This window comes from Numida meleagris, chromosome Z (genome assembly GCF_002078875.1).
Source record: "Numida meleagris isolate 19003 breed g44 Domestic line chromosome Z, NumMel1.0, whole genome shotgun sequence".
Lineage (NCBI taxonomy): Eukaryota > Metazoa > Chordata > Aves > Galliformes > Numididae > Numida > Numida meleagris.
Genome location: NC_034438.1, coordinates 49,163,171 through 49,180,655, shown reverse-complemented (window position 1 = coordinate 49,180,655; position 17,485 = coordinate 49,163,171). Strand labels below are relative to the sequence as shown.

At 38.6% G+C, this 17,485-nt stretch overlaps 1 protein-coding gene across 5 annotated transcripts; it reads right to left on the bottom strand.

The window, feature by feature from the left end:
* NUDT12 (nudix hydrolase 12) lies at positions 283-12,719 on the bottom strand. Of its 5 annotated transcripts, none has more exons than XM_021381026.1 (7): positions 12,662-12,719; positions 11,638-11,851; positions 8,299-8,894; positions 7,236-7,403; positions 5,657-5,770; positions 2,894-3,093; positions 283-1,593 (listed from the first exon to the last, which is right to left on the bottom strand). In XM_021381026.1, exons 2-7 carry the CDS (start codon positions 11,838-11,840, stop codon positions 1,483-1,485), a joined length of 1,392 nt encoding a protein of 463 aa, XP_021236701.1. In that variant the 5' UTR covers positions 11,841-11,851; positions 12,662-12,719; the 3' UTR covers positions 283-1,482. The 5 variants fall into 5 exon arrangements, with proteins under 5 accessions (XP_021236701.1, XP_021236698.1, XP_021236697.1 ...); XM_021381023.1 differs by having other exon boundaries at positions 11,638-11,884; positions 12,662-12,718; XM_021381022.1 differs by lacking the exon at positions 12,662-12,719 and adding an exon at positions 12,335-12,655.

Genomic DNA, 17,485 nt, shown 5'->3' with positions numbered 1-17,485 from the left:
GTCCTGCTAGTATTGGTAGTCCATGAAAACTTCTCATATTTCCTCCCCTCTGTAAAAGATACTTTAAAGCAAAGCAGTGCATTGTTTCCTTCTCAATTTCACATGGCTCAAGTGATATACTATTTTCTTAATGTGTAGGTATGGGTGAAACAGGAAGAGAATGAAGTAATGTATGATTCATCACCTGTTCTGTCAGAAGAGTTTCTTCCTTTAAAGCTTGACGTACACTGCCATAAAGAAATTGTTGCTATAATATGAACGTTGAATAGAACGAAGTAACTATAAGGATCTTTAAAACATTTTTAATGGTTCCAGACTTACAAAGAATTTTGAAACAAATCTTACACTGATTAAAATAACAAAGCACTACTTAATAAGAAGCTAATTTTTATGACCATCACTGTATTTCCTCCTGGCCATTTGAATTCTTTTTACATCACTGCATCATTAGAGTACTGATTCATAACATAATGACATTAATAACGGTATACTTTTATAGCCTTCTAGAGCATTAAAAACACTTAAGTAAATATTTATGTAATATATTGCCTTCTCAATCATACAGCTGGGGTTGATTATAATTCTATCAACTGTAAATTCTTAATAGCAGTAACAACCTAGAGTCCCAATTTCTAGAGAACAGCTTTGTATGTACTTTCATGTCTTTTAATCTACTTTCCTCCTCCATTACTCTGCAGTTCCATTTCTATCAGAGAGTGAAAAACCCACTGTCACTAAATACATTATTATCCTATATAAAGATGTTTAGGATTTTTGGGAAGATTCTCCAACACATTTTTCATAAACAGAGTGTTGTGTTAGAAATTTAAATTCAAGTTCACACAACTGGTTAAGTGCCGTCCAAATCAAACTGGAGGATCTGGAGGAGTAAATATTCTGCTTAGAATGTTCTTCATGTAAGAGATAAAAGGTACTACATATTCACCGCTTAACGCTTTTAGCTTTCACCGCTTGATGCTATTAGCTTAAAAGTAACTGTTACTGACAGGAGTTTCAACAGTGAACACTGGTGTTTTCTGTGCCATGTAGAATTTTAAAAAATGGAGATAGGAAAAAATGAGAAGAATACGACATGCCAAAACAGGAGGACATAAACGCAGAGCTCAGACTAAAGGAAAGGTTAGGCCTTCCTGCAATGTAGTAACTCCTTCCAGTGAGGGACAGAAAAGATGAAATCAACATTAAAAGCGTAACAGTGACAGGCATAGTAATTTGATCAAAAATCACACACACAAAAAACAAAGTATTAATTTTATCTATATATTGTCTGCTTCTTTGGGATATTCACTGAGTTTTTCGTCAGATCTCACTCAGATTTGAAAAAATCTGTAGGGATTTGTGTAGTTTACCTCAGGAACCAAAAGAAAGACTCAAAAATTCTCACGGTTGTAGAAGCACTAGGTAAACAGTTCTTTTAAATTTATTCCTAATTTTAGCATTCATTAGAAGAAACAATTTAGCTCAAAGATTAGCATTCATTCCAATCCAGTGTTTTATCAGCTGGTGTGCAATAGCTCGACTCGGTGGTACGAAGAACGAACGCTGATTTCCTTTAACGAGAACATCCACAACCTGCAATAAAAACACACATTTTTTCCTTAGAAGACAATATTAGAAGCCATATGGAATCTAATGCTGAATTAACATAGGAATTATGATGCAATGATTACCGATCAGTCTGTTGCTGATGTAGCCATTAAAGAGTTATCACCAGAGTCTGCAAGATAAATGCAGAAAAACGCACCTGGAAGGGATGCTGGATTCTGACATTTTTGAGCACCAGTGGGCCCCAAAGGATACTTTCTTGTTCATACAACTGTGGAGATTGACTGTTAATATTTAAGGTTGTTGTGAAGTCTCTGCATGGTAGGACCACCAGATGGTGCTCTATGCTGGTCCATGAATTATTTTCTTTTTCATTTTAACTTGTAGTGTAGGAGGAAGTACGTTTTGTTCATTTTCTGAAGCAAGAGCTAGCAACATAGTGTATGCTTTTAGATCAGTACATTTCTGAAGAGCATTTATCCCCAGTTCTAGACCAATCTGCATATGACTAGCTGTATTAGAACTGATATTAATTTAAAATAATGTTCTTAGTGTTTTTAGAAATACACTGAGATCATAGCTGATAATTTTGCCTTCAAGTTGATTTGCAGAGTCACAACACTTGCAACTGCTAAGCAGTTGTATAGCATTATTAAAAGTTTAGCTTTTAAGTAGCTTGCGGCAAAATCCAGGAAGACCATGTAGTATAAGCAATCTACACATTTTCTACTCATTAACTCTGTCAAAGTTGTTTGTTTTTTTTTCCCCCATTTCATTTGATCATAGCTTAAATGATCATGAAATCTACATACAGAATTTTACATTAATGCACAGTATCACTCTGATACTCTCAGTATCAGAGTATTAAAAAACTATCTCATGGAAAAAAAGATTTAAAATAATGACTTCGCAGAATTTTTACCTAAATCTCAGCTCCAGCCCCACCAAATCTGGTAGCACGGTTGTTTGCAGAAACTCAGGTGAAGAATACTATTTCTGCCAAAATGCAACACACGGGCTTATGAAGAAAACTGGGCTAAAATAACTCTAGTGTGGATATGTTCCAAAAGAAAAAGGTGAACAACTAAGAGGCAATAATGACATAGAACAGACTTGCCTGTGACCCAGTAATTACTGAGCTCCTTATGAGTACCTGCCTTTTACTGTTTGTGTGTAATCTACAAATACAATGTAATGCAACTATTGTATGATAAAATGGAGAGATTACTATCTCATTCAACTTGTTGAAAAAGCAAGTATCTATTCTGCCAGAAGTGATAAGACCTCAGACTAATCAATACGAGAAGGAAATTAAATTGAACTTTACCTGTTCTCTAGTGAACCAGCGGGCATCCTCTATTTCATTCTTGTCAACTCTAATTTCTGTAGACACTGCAACAGCTAAGCAGCCAATCATTAGGGAGGAGGGCATTGGCCATGGCTGACAAGAGACATACTGAACATGGCCAACTTTGACTCCAGCTTCCTCTTCTACTTCTCTTCGAACAGCATCTTCTATTGTTTCTCCTGATCAAAAAGGGCAAAGAACAAAGAGCTGAAAATACTCCAAGCAAGGATTACATCCTGTGCTTTGAACTGACTCAAATGATTTTAGACTGCACTAGACAATTACGCATAGACATCTAGTTCATGGATCAGGGTACAGATCTTAAGCACAGGGCACAGAAGACTAATAAGGCTAGCCACCACAGCAAAATGGAACTCTGAAAATAAAAAAATTGTAATTTTTCCACTGTAACAACTATTTCCTGAATTGATAATTTATCATATATGCAACCTATCAATACCCAACACTTTAAAAATTCGGTAGGAAATACACTGTTCTTTAAATGAATTTTGAAATGAAGATCTGCTCATTTAAAAATAGCACTGTGTTAACTTTTAAGTTTTCAGTAAGAATGTAACAGCAGATAGCTTAACTTCAAAATCTGTACTTAAAATGACAATAGTAAGAAAACAGAGGCTTAAGTAGACTTGTACAAATTTCCGTACTGTATTATTCACTCTGTGACTCATTCTTCATTATCTTAATACATGTAGACAATTCTCCAAACTTAAATTGCAATAAAAAGAACTTAATTTCCACATTCATGGAAGATTTACAAGGAGAAGGTTCTTCACTGAGTGGATGGTCAGGCAACGGAACAGACTCCCCAGGAAAACAGTCACAGCACCAAGCCTGCCAGAATTTAAGAACTGCTTGATAGCACTCCCAGAAACCTGGCTTCATTTTTGACTGGTCCTGTGCAGGGACAGCAGGTGGACTCAGTGATCCTTACAGTTAGCTTCTGATGTGGGATATTCTGATTCTGTGGCTTCTAGATGTACATGTGGAGTGTAAATGGTCTTATGCTTACATATGCATATACGTGCTCTGCAGTAACCACTGATTACAGATTCACTGAAGTGGACAGTCCATACATAGAATCATAGAATCATAGAATGGCCTGGGTTGAAAAGGACCTCAAAGATCATCAAGTCTCAACCCCCCTGCTAAGTGCAGGGCCGCCAACCACTAGACCAGGCTGCCCAGAGCCATGTCCAGCCTGGCCTTGATACGCCTCCAGGGATGGGGCATCCACAACCTCCCTGGGCAACCTGTTCCAGCGCGTCACCACCCTCTGTGTGGAAAAACTTCCTCCTAATATCTAACCTAAATCTCCCCTGTCTCAGCTTAAAACCATTCCCCCTTGTCCTATCGCTCTCTACCCTCACAAACAATCGATCCCCCTCCTGTTTATACGCTCCCTTCAAGTACTGGAAGGCCACAATGAGGTCTCCCCGGAGCCTTCTCTTCTCCAAACTAAACAAGCCCAGTTCTCTCAACCTTTCCTCATAGGAGAGGTGCTCCAGCCCTCTGATCATCTTGGTCGCCCTCCTCTGAACTCTTTCCAAGAGCTCCATGTCCTTCTTGTGCTGGGGACCCCAGGCCTGGACACAGTACTCCAGCTGGGGCCTCACAAGAGCTGAGTAGAGGGGGACCACCACCTCCCTCTCCCTGCTGGCCACAATCACAACTTACATCAATATGTGCTTTATTTGAATATAAGAATCTTTTTAGATAGTTCAAACCAGTTCTGCAAGAACCAAACCTTTTTTATACAGATCGCAACATATACTGATGTTCCTACATGCTTCACTTTGTCCCATGAGATAACTAACCACTGATAAAGCAATCTTTTTAGTCTTCTAAGCCTTGTCATTGAATTACAGAATTTCTGGATAAATGTCAAGATCTGTGGATATCTTCTTCATTTTCTTTACTAAGTGATAAACCAAGCATTATTTTAACTAGCAGGTGAACTCATAAAAGTTCTAGTGGAATTAAGTTCAACTGATCAGAAACTGGTAAGATCAGCTGATCTTAAATTTCAGTATATATATTTGAATCAGTAACAGAAAGTAGTAAAATTGCAAGAATTACAGGAGTAAAGAAATGAACCACCTAGCTTTTTTCAAATGACATCAGCTTATTCATGCTGTAACCACATTTCACTTGCACAGTCACTGAATATAGTTTAGCATATAGTTATTTACTATAGTTATAAATTACACTATAGCTGGTGATTAAGATGTATTCACAATACAAGAATGTTTTATAAATTATTCTTCAACTATCAATAATTTTAACTAATTCCAAATATTACAGCTGAACACAGCTAGCAAGATCTCCTTACTTTTCCTTGAATATTGTAAGATTTTTGCTTATCTACCATATAATCAATCAGTCAAGCAAAAAGTGGAACTCCTCTATTTTTCCTATATTAAAATCCCCTTGTGAATATCATCAAAAAAGCATCCTTACATATATTTTAAAATGTTTTTTGTCAATATATGATTTACGAGTGTATGATGAGAGAATGATTTGAAACCTTTATTTACTCAACTGCTTTTTTTTTTTTTTTAAATCAACTGCTGCAGAGCATACTACAGGTATATTTTTTGTAACAACTTATCTAACAGGAAACAAGAACATTTATTTGACATAACATAGAACAAATTTCTGAATTATTTACAATGTATAAAACTGGTACACGGGAAAACCATCTGATAAGGTAAAATTACTCACCAGGTTCTACAAATCCAGCAAGACAAGTAAACATTCCAGGGGGGAACCTCTTTTGTCTACCTAAAAGGCAGTGATTCCCATCTGGGTGGATGACTTGCATTATCACGACAGGATCTGTAATGGACATTAAAGGAACACAATTCAAGTTTTGGAAGACTTAAAAGCATCAATAAAATTCAGCCTGTATTGAAGTAAACATCAGAAAACTTTAAGTGCCTGAAATCAAAATTGTGTAAATGCTAAGAGCAAGCAGTTATTTTTCATTGCTTTGACTGGTTGTTTTTCGTTTGGCAACACAAATGCTTTGTGTAAGCACTTCACTAGCCAAGGCTAGGGCATAAATTACCTGCAACCCCAAAGAGTATCAGAGGTACTAACTTAGCTATACATCCAGCAGATAGAAACAATTTCAGTAACAAATAAAATTTACTATCACCTCCTCTAAAAGCATAGGCCTGTAGAGTGTAGTTTCCACTTGAACACACAATCCAGAGCCAAGTACTCTATCTGCAATGTAAGTACTGATTAACTTTTCCACTTTCGCTTGTTTGTTATCAATTACTTATCTGATGTTGCATCTTTTTACTCCTGATCATTTTATATGCCTTTTTCTTTTTTGCTAAATATTTTTTTATCGGTATCATTTTTGTCATATCTTTCTGTATACTGTTAATCCACCGTCTTCCCTTTTTATTCTCAATTATTCCGATGTTTTGTTTTAAAACATTTTTACTTCTGAGTTAACATTTTTCTCTCGCTATTGTTTTTCATGCTTTCTCTCTTTCTTTGGTCCAAAATGCCAGTATTTTCTTTGTATGAAAGGGTTTACTTCAGTAATTACTATCATCAGTGATCTCAAAGTCTGTTGTCCTACTCAAAGGTATCTGCCATATGGCACGAAGAAGAGTATGCAGTATTGCTGCCTGTAAACATTTTTTTCAGAGAAAGGCGTAAGTAGACAATACTGGTTTGGCAGTGTTTTCTATATTCTCTTATTCCTTCTTTAAGTCCGTTGTGCCAGAACTACAAATGCAAAAGAGAAGAAAAGGTAGTGGAAGGAAAGGTGATACCAAACGATCCAGGAAAAAAAAAATAAATTCTTTTTCTTTCCTTGTTGTCTTTGCATTAATACCATAGCAATTATAATAATCTCCTTTGCAACACATAAACAAAATGAGCTGTAGAATATGTTGAAGCTTATTTTCTGAGTAAACATAAACCTGGCAGCTTGCAACCGACAATGAAAAGTCAAAACCAGAGATGACATTTAATGCTGTCAAAGAGATAAACATAAAATTACATCCTTTGGATTATTAATATCATTATATCATTTATATTGTTGGAATTTCTAACTGCATTACATTGCAATCAAAATTGTTATTGTCACTGTCATTTTTTGTCACGGAGTAAAGTAAGAGAGAAATCTGAATTTTGTAATCCTAAATGTAGCTGAGACATGCATAATCTCGGACGAGACAAATATGTAAGAACTGAATAGAAGATGAAATAATTAAAAAAAAACACCTGAATAACATGCACTTAGTAACTTTTGGATAAGCTTATCTTACAATATCCTCACCAACTCTTGGATATGATGTGTTATGAACACCTTGCAGACTGGGACAATCTTCTTTTATGCAATTTTTCTTGTAACCACCTTCTTCAATCTTGGTTGCACTCCCACAAGTTGGGCAGAAACGGTAGCGGCTGTGCCATGCTAGAACAGACCTAGCCTGGGCTACCACTCCTTTGAAAAAACAGATTAAAAACGCATAAAATCACATACTAATTCACTTAAGTTTTTAAGATTAAATTTAAAAAAGTATTAAAGTTTAATGTAAAAATCAAAGTAGACTATGGCTTAAACTGTCATCAGGTACGTCAGAAGCCACATGATACAAGTTTTTTTACATCCTTTTCTTTGCAGCACAGCATATGCAATATAATGCAGTATGAGGTAGATACAGATCAATTTAAGATACTCCTCCAGACCAGCATAACCTCTTTTTCACTGAAATTTCTTGGCCTGTATAAAGTGCCAGAATTGCATACCACACTTTTTTTTAAGTGAAGTAGGCATTTATTACAGGTATCTCAACATAACAAGGTATTGATTGTCTCATTTAAACTTGAGGCACAAGTTGAGTTTGCCCTTTATCATTCTGTAAAAGTGAAATTATTGCAACAGAGCTGTTCCGCCATGCCTGTGGCATTCATTCAAACTGGAACCCCAACCTTGCAACACTTGCTCTTGGTCTTCTCCTCTGGTAAGCATTCAACATACTGTTACAAAGGACTTAGTTTCTTGCAATGAAAATCAGTAACAATAGATTTTCTTTCCCTTCTTTTTACAACATTAATGCACACGCATTAAGATAGTGTTATTTATAAAACCATGATAATTAATACATTTAACAGTTTACTACTCACAGTTGCAGATGTTAGCACTTTGCAACTGCACATTTTTACACACAGAGTTCTTCAAAAAACCACTTACAGACTGTAAAAATTTTAATTTCTCTAATGTCATTGAAGATACCTGATTACTTCGCAGCAGTTAGTCCTTCCAGTACACCTCAGCGAATCCCAAAGCATATCTTTCTGATTACACATTTGATTACTGTTGCATTTTAGCATCTTACCAGCTTCATTTTCAGGTAGCTGCAGTAGTGCTGGCATTGGTGGGTGAAGAAAGTAACAGTCCTCATGCTTCTGTTTAAATTTCTCAGCAGAAGTGGGATTTACGCTAAGAGCAAACCAAGCAACTAGCCCATCCTCATCATCATCTTGCAGAACCTTCCCATTGTGAGCAGCCAAAAGATTCATGCGCAAGTGCAGATCAACTCCAAGAAAAATCAAGGTGACTTCTTCAGTCTGGCTCATGCACTGTTCCACATCCTTGTGGTGCAGCCTGCAAAGCCTGACTTCTGGCTGCTGTGACTTCTCTGCTCCCACACTCAGAGTAACCAATGGACTTAGGTCTGAGAAGAGTATGTATACTGTAGCTGGGTGGGTTTGTTTTTTGCTTAGCCACTTAGAATCTATTCTTTTATCACTTCTTCGGTCCAGAAGCGTTGTGCCAAAATAATTTGAATATTCTTTCACTTCACTTTGCAGAAAACCAGGCTTCTGGCCTCCTTTTGCATTAGCCAACAAATCAGCAATGTGCTTGTACCCCCAAAATTTAGCAATGTCCAGGGCTGTCTGCCTTGATTTATTAATGATGGACCTGTCACACCTACAGAAACAGAAAAGAACAACAGTTAACAGAGTGAACTTTTTCAGGAAGAGTTCCAATGTTGTACTATTGTTACAGCATATAGATTTGATACTACTGAGCTGCATCAACTTTTCAAAAATCAGAATCAAGGGCATTTTTCAGGCTAAATACTGATAGTATTACAAAACAATCATACTTCTTTTTATTTGGCTATGGTCAAATACCCCATTTATGCTGCATTCTTGACATCACTTAGCATGGTTCACGTATTACTACAACAGTGACCAATTAATAAAAATCCCAAACACTGCAACGTGCCATCCTTCCCTGCCAAAAGAAACAAAAAAACCCCATTGGCTCAAGACTATTTACAGGGGAAATTTTGTAAGGAAAGCTAGAGCTCTCTTCTGGCTCACCAGCAACACAAAATTAAGTAATTTAATAAACTACTTTCTAGAAGCTACCAAAAGAGTCATCATGCTTAAGAAACAAGTTTACCAGTAAGTAAGAATGAAGAATATGGCCTGTACTTAGCAAGAAAAGCAGCACTCTGAGAAGTCTGGGACTTAAGCTGGCCTGTGCAGATCTCTTTGTTCCCAAAACAAAGCAGAATGAAACATCTTGTAAAATAGTGACTCACTGCAAATATTTCAATAAATTTTTAAAAATCTGAAATAGATGGAGGTGAACTGGGGGGTCAGACAAAAAAGAGCACAGTACTACTTTTTTTTTTTTGTCAATTTTAAACCAACTACTTAAGTAAAACAAAAATAAAACTGTAAACTACAAATTATACATTAGATGCTGTGTCATACTCATCAGTTTTTAAAACCAGAAGATGCCAGTGTATTCATGTTGCTGATTCACAGGTAACTTTATCAGAGGCAGGACTGCTTCTTCTTGAGATTTTCCATTAAACTGAATAATGTCTGACCGAGTTTAAGTACACTGTGGAAAAGTATTCAGAGACTAGTTTACAAGCTCTTGGTGCTAAAAGGAACAAATGCTGCCCATTTATCTTCAAAAAAATATTTCTTCTTACGTTAAAATCTCGCCTTATTTCCTACTTCATTTCCTATCACTCAGACACTGAACTTTGTTCCGATTTTGTCTTCTACTTTTGGCCTGCTCAGGTACATGCAGACTGTGATGAAGCTGCTATTCAATATCCTCTACAGTAGCCCAAACTCCTCTGATCACCAAGATCTTTCTTCCAGTCTACGAACATTTCTTAGAGCTTTTCTCAACCATGGATGAATTAAAAAATTCACTCAGGCTTAATTTGTTATGTAACATTACCTTGCTAGTTGTACTTGACATTCACGTTTATGCACCCAGCAACTGCATTTGTCCAAATGACTATTATGACTAAACATGACTGAAATGAAAGCAATGAGGCTGTAGTAACACATCAGTAAGTACCGCCTAAGAGAATGGCCATGAAAAGGGCATTTACTTTTATCAAACCGGCAAATTCTCCAAAATCTCAGAGGATTCCTCAAAAAAACCACAGGATTTCAATCCACAAAGTCTGCCACAGCGGGGTCGCTCAACTTCCTAAAATACACTAATTATGGTGCAAAAGAGCATTCTTCTGAGACTCCATGGTGAGCTCCAGCAGAAAAAGGTACAGTATCTTAGTAGGTCTTCAAAATAAGGGCGAGAAGATCCTGGAGGATGTGGAACGACATGCTTGATATTACTTATAACCACATAATGAACTAGTCTTGTCTGGCGCAGAAAGGAACCGACTGGTCTTCACAGAATCACTGAGAGGTTTGGGTTGGAAGGGACCTTAAAGATCATGTAATTCCAAGCCTACCTGCCTTGGGCAGACAAATTCCATGAGATCAGGCTGCCCAGGGCCCCATACAGCTTGATCTTGCATGCCTCCAAAGACTGCACCACGCAGATTGTTATCATCCACGAACTTGCTGATGGAGTACTCAATCCTACTGTCCGTGTCACTGACAAAGATGTTAAATAATACCACTCCCAATACTAACACAAGAATTGTAGAGGTCAGCTGAGCTCTTCCTCTTATTTTGAAATGTTACCCATTCGAAATGTGTCAATCCTAGCTTCATACAGGCTTTAAAAGAATCTTGAGGTTTCGAGACCTTTGAAGTATTCTCTGCTTTCCCCAGTGTCTTCCAACACCAGAACTACAGGAGTTGACTTAAGGACGGACAACAAAAATTAAAATAAGTCTTCGACAAGCAAAAAATATGCTTGGTGTCATACTGACCAAAGGAAAAAAAAAAGCTTAAAAAGGAATAAGAGTCCAAAAGATAATAAAATAATGAAATTCAGCAATCACTAACTTTGATAAAGGCACGTCTAGCATGTCCAAGATAGTGGCGAATATGCCTGCAAATGTTCAGCAGTAACACAGGTTCAAGTGGATTACAATTAAACCTGAGACAAAACGCCTAAGTGGAAAAATCAAACGTATCGAATTTTTACTCAGAACAGTACTTGTAAAGGGATTGTATCATTGCATTTTGTTGTATTGTATTCATTTCTGGGAGGAGTGACCCCATCTTTGAAGATCAAAGTAATAACTTCAGAAATCATATTGTTAAAACTGCTGTCAGCAAGTATGGAAATCATGATGCAGTACCACAATCCAGTGGACACAAATTTCTGAGTTTTAAGCCCGAAAATTCTTCCAGTATCCACTGAGTAAATGTACTTATCTGATGCTGAATTTAAATGGAAAGGGATTTAGCTCTACAACGGGACCTACAGAACAGCTTACCCTCCTTCAAGAAGAATCCGCACAACATCAAAGTGTCCATTTCTGGCAGCGTACATCAGGGCTGTCCAGCCATTACCTGCAGTCGCATTGATCAGTGATGGGGAACGGCTGAGCAACGCTTTCAGCCTGGCTGCATCTCCGACAGCAGCAAAATCATGCAGCTGAGAAACCATTTCATGATGGAAGTTCTCTTCAAAGTTCATGACTGTCTCAACTGAGTTAGAGAATAAGAACACCTAAAAATATACTGTTAGCAAAATAATTTAAGTAAATGAAGTAAACTATGTTTAACACTACACAGATAACCCTAAGTCCTGTCACTAAATTATGGTAATGGTCCAATTTGTGTAATTAGTACATAATTGCTACCCTTGGGCAAATCTTAGCCTTGCATATCCCCAGACATGGTAAAATTTTACTTCAAAAAAAACCAAATTACTTTCAAAGAGGCTTAAGGAGAGAAGGATTTTGCTACAAAAATGAAAGTTCTTCGAATATGAAAAACATACTCTGTTTTCTGAGCAATCAAACACCAAAACCAGGCCTCTGAAAAGTACAAAACTGAAGAAACGAACCCCAGGTGCCCTAAGAACAATGGAAGATACACGTGAGATGGGTCTCTTTCCAGAAAAAATGTCCAAACCGCCTCACTATGGGGAGACCTTCCCTAAGTAGCTCTCTGTTCTGCAGCACCGACCATTTAACTTCTGCGGCTCCAGAACAACTGGGTGACCGCATAGGGCAGCAGGACGCAGCGCCACCATTCGCTCCCTTCACAGCCCATCCCAGCGCGGCCGCGCACGCGCAGTCCGCCCTTAGGGCTGGGGACGCACCCGCCCAGCTCGCAGGGGCGGCAGCAGGTCGCTTCGGCCGTGCCGGCAGGGGGGCAGCGATCGCGACCCCAAGGTTGTGCCACTGTAGGCTGCGGACCAGCCTGAAGCGGAGAAAAGTCACGCGTGAGCCGCTGCTTGCCCCCCGAGTCTGCACCCCTCGCAGGGCCGCCCCCCCCCGGGCGCTCCGTTACCGTCACTCGGGCTCCGTGCGCACTTCCGCCGCGGAAGGGGCGCGTCCCGAGCCGCCCCGCCCCCCGCCCCGCTCCGCCGCCCCGGGGTCGGGAGGGCGTCCAGCGGCGGGGTGGCTGGGCGCGAAGTGTTGCTGGCGTCCGTCGCTTCAAGCCGGCCAGTTCTGGTAGCGCTAAGAGACTCTTTGTCAGACACGCTTTTTTAGCTACAGAAAGCAGACCTTTTTTTTTTAAAAAAGGCTTTCTTTTGCAAGGCAATAAACCAGGTTAACAAAAGAATACACAGTAATTGCAAGAGATGTGGAATAAACGAGATACAGCAGGGTACAGCAGTTGAAAGGGGAGCTGGAATGCTGGCTGTTCCCCTCTGCCCTGTCCTCCTGAGGCCCCATCTGGAGTACTGTGCCCTGGGGCCCCCAGCATGAGGAGTGGAGCTGCTGGAGCAGGTCCAGAGGAGGCCCTGGAGATGAGCAAAGGGCTGCACCTCTCCTGGGAAGAAAGGTTATGGGAGTTGGGCTTGTTCAGCTTGGAGAAAAGAAGGCTTCAGGAAGACCTGTTTCTGGCTTTCTAGTACTTGAGGGGAGCCTATGAACAGGAGGAGAGCTGACTTTACAGTCATACAGTGATAGGGTAAGGGGGAATGGTTTTAAACTACAAGAAGGGACGTTTAAGTTAGAAATTATTAAGAATTCTTTTTTCCCGAGAATAGTGAGGCCCTGGCACAGGTTGCCCGGAGAGGCACTGGATGCCCCATCCCTGGAGGTGTTCAAGACCAGGCTGGGTGGGGCCCTGGACATCTTTATTAGCAGGGTGTCAGTGCTGCCCACCGCAGGGCATTGAACTGGATGATCATTAAGGTTCCTTCCAGCCTAAGCTGTTTGAGGATAAAAGCTAGAAGACAGTTTCAAAAGCATATGCTGGTAATGTATGAAAAGCTTGGGGAAATTGTGACTATGCCACTCCTAGATAAATGCATGTATTTAACAAGCATTGCTTCCTAGCAGCATCAAAACATGAAAATTACCACTGAGTAAGAGTGCAGCCTGTGGTTAGCGAGTGAAGGGGCACTCAGAACTGCTGGACGTGAGCTGACTATAGGCATCTTTGTTGCTGAACGTCTGCAAAAGGAAACATCTGGGGAAGCACGGACTTACCGTAAATACTTAAATACGTATACAATAAACTATGAAGTAAATTGGGTTTGGGAGCTCGAGAAGAATGCACTTGTTCTTTTTGGTCAGTTTTAACCCACGTGAAAAAAAAAATAAGACTGTACACTGCGAGCTATCCATCAGAGGCTGGGCCAGGCTCACCAGCTGTTACACAACCTGTTTTGTTGCTGACACACTGGTATCACTGATGGGTACTGCAGTTTGTTTGCCTGTAGTGAGTGGTTACCAAGCTTTGTACTTGGCTTAAAAAATTGTGGATAAACCCTAGTCCAGCTCCAGATATTTTGAAGTCTTGATGCCAGTCATAAGCTTTCAGAGAATAAAGGAAAAAATATTTCCTTAAAATCTGTTTTTTAAAGCTATTTGGGTTTCTTTTTACATGCCTTTGGAATTACTGAGTCTCGTTTCTTTTCAGGTTTCTTGAATATATCAAAACTTTAAGCCTATAGGACCAGCCTGCTGTTGCTTGTGGTGCTTTAAGGAAGCATGAGACATAATCACAACTGCACATATTTGCAGTGTTGAGTGAAGAGAATGAGAGAAATTGTGGCTGGGTTCTGTCAGTCTCAGTGGTGGCACAGCTACTTGCTGTGTCTTATATAGTGTCGCATAGAAAAAATACAGCTTGGCCTCAATTTTTAGAACTCATAATAGTTCAGGTTATTAATTTTTGCAGCATGTGCAGTTCTGTAATTAGTCACTGTTAAATGATTAGCTGAAAATACTAAATTGTTCAGAGTTCATGCTTCTATTATATGGTTTTTATAGCTCGATAAGTGAGCTTGAAAGTGTATGCTTTGTGTTGTTTTGTACTCTTGTAAAAGCTGACCCTCAGTAGAGGGTCAGCTCTGTGAGATTACGTGTAGAAACAATGATGGCATAAAGCAGTGAATGCACATGAGGAATTGATAAGAGCTTTCTTCCAGGTAGGAACAAATAAAAAGGTAAGGGATGTGATTTTAATTTTATTTAATCAGCTGGAAACTGTCTAGCCATACCTGATATGATGTGGGTCATGTACCCATAAATAATTGTTTCCACCTGGTGAAGAGCTGCCACCAGCCCTTCAAAAGCTGAATCCCAGAGGCATTCTTTCTTCCTATGATGATTAATGACTGAAGAAGGAAATAGCTTTTCTCATTGTAATAGGCATTCAAAGACACAAATTACTTCTTAGCGGTGTCTTAAATCTGCCATTTATGAAATTATGAAAATGCAGCCTTACATCGTGATCTGTGTAATAAAGTCACTGATCTCTTAGGTGGGCTGAAGCGTTCTTTGTTCAGGCAACTGAAGCTTTTCTTGAAGCGCAGCACAGGAATTTATTTGCTTGAATGAATCGTGTTACCCTGTTAAAGAATTAGAAACTTGCTTTGCTTGTTTGAACAAGGAAACAACTCAAGAACGAGAAAGCATCCTAAATCCAAGACAGAAAATGAAACAGGAGACTGAGACTGGGTGTCTTGGGATTGAGAAAGAAGTATATCACTTGAAGCTTCTATGAGATGAAATATATGCAGTCTCTTTAACATTCACATTCAAGTAAATGAAGTATATTTATGTTGATTATGCATAATATGTATACACTCACATACTCACACATGGAAATCTTACTGTAACACTGGTCAAGCTACTCTGTCCTGCTACGTAGTGAAATAAATGCTATAGGCAGATTGGGTGTCCTTCAAGGAGGCTTCCATTATCTTCAGTGCTGCTTCTGGCAGTCCTTTTATCTATGGCAGGTACAGTATGAAACAGTTTTAGGGGAGGGTTTGACTAGGCTGTTTTCATACTTCAGTTTTCCATGAATTTATTAGGCCCTTTTTCCTTTTTTTTCAGTATTCTTGTGTTTTTTAGAGATTAAAAAAATGTACAGTTCTCTGTTGCCAGAACTTTTTTTCTACTTAAGAATTCTTTATATGTATACATGGGTGTCTCTTTTAACATGAAGCAGCTAGATACATGAAAGATTCTTTCCTTTAACCTCCTAAATAAAAATGTGTAGACCATGTATTGTATCTGTAAGGCAGATTTTTTTAGTGATATCAGAATGGTTCTGCCTCCACTTCTTCCTTCTCCATTCAAGAATTTTCCTTTGGGAAGTTTTGACCATAGCAGTCACGCACAATTTAGATCCTACAAAAACTAGCTCTGCCTCCATGAAGAAAGAATCACTTTGAAGGAATTCTCCTGGGAATTTCCTTCAAAGTTTCTTCCTCCAAAATTCTACAGACATGAAGGGCTTATATCAGTTTTAATATCATTGAAGGCTTTCAAAGTTTGCAAAATGGGAAGCATGGTTTCATTCTTGAACAATAAATTATTTAGACACAAGTTGTTGTCCCAAGAAGCTTGTTCTCGTTTCCGAAGTGCAGTGCGGTGTAGTTGTTCAGTATGCCACTTTGGAAGAAAAAACTTGAAATAGGGCAAGGGTCATGCTCTTCATAAAACATTTATGTAATGAGTTGCATAGGTTGTTTCTCACTTCTTCCTATGTAGAAAAAGTAGTCATTGTGGGGTCAGAAAGCAATGCTTAAGCTGATTCTTGTTACTCCAGCTGAGACATACAAATTAAACTGTATACAGTTCTTCCATATGTATTCCACTTCCAGATTCCTCACTTAATGTATTAAACAAAAATAGTGAGTTTGTAAGGATCTGTATTTTAATGTTTTATTTGAATTGTTTTAAATAATGTTTTAATTCATTTTTTAAAATGCAGATCTCAGACAGATGATTTAATGTGCCCATTCATCAAGTTTTTATTCTATAAACAGAGCTTTAACGAGGGACACATATTGCTTTTAATGCTTGTTAGAACTGTAGGTAGGATGGCCCTCTTTTCTCAGCCTGTGATTGAAATTATATGGAAGCAGTTTGTGATTTTGATCTATAAATCCTCAGAGCCAATCTGTGTCTTACCCAGTTCTCTGCGTACAGATTATTTACTATGTTACTATATTTCCTAGCAAATAGTTTTTAGTATTAAATGTACATTATGTAGTCTAATGTAAAGTTTGATTTGCTTATAATTTCTATATAGTTCGCTCATCTGAAAATCTACAGTATGGTTTCTCACCAGGGCAACATCAAATGAGTTCTATACGAAGTTCCAATACGGCCAGACTCTTCCTGGAGACCCTCCGAAAGTGCGCATTATGCAGAACACATACTTTTGGGCCTAGTAGTTAAGAATGCAGTTTAGTTTGTGTTCTTGCTGCCCACCAACACCCACCATATGCCTTTTCCTAATTTGTATACTTTATACTTTCTATTTCATGTATCAGGGATTGTGCTATGCTGTTCCTGTGCTGGTTGTATGTACTAACCACTCACTTGTGAGCAGTGGTGTTTTTGAATCATGAGGAATATTGCAGAAACTTGGGAATGTATGAGTTCCCAATAAAGAGTTTCATTTTTCTTGTTGATGCGAGGGTACATTCTAGGTGTCTTAACATGCTGTCAGTAGTCCCCAACTCTCTTGATCGTAAGAAACTCAAGTGAAAGCTGAGGCATCTCTGAAGGTATGATTATAAAGGTAATGTTATGCCCTTTGTTTTCAATATTAGTAACTATTACAAAAAGCGGAATGGGAATTTAATTTGATAAAAACATGCTAACACAGGAGTTTCTAAATGTTTTAGTTCTGCTAACA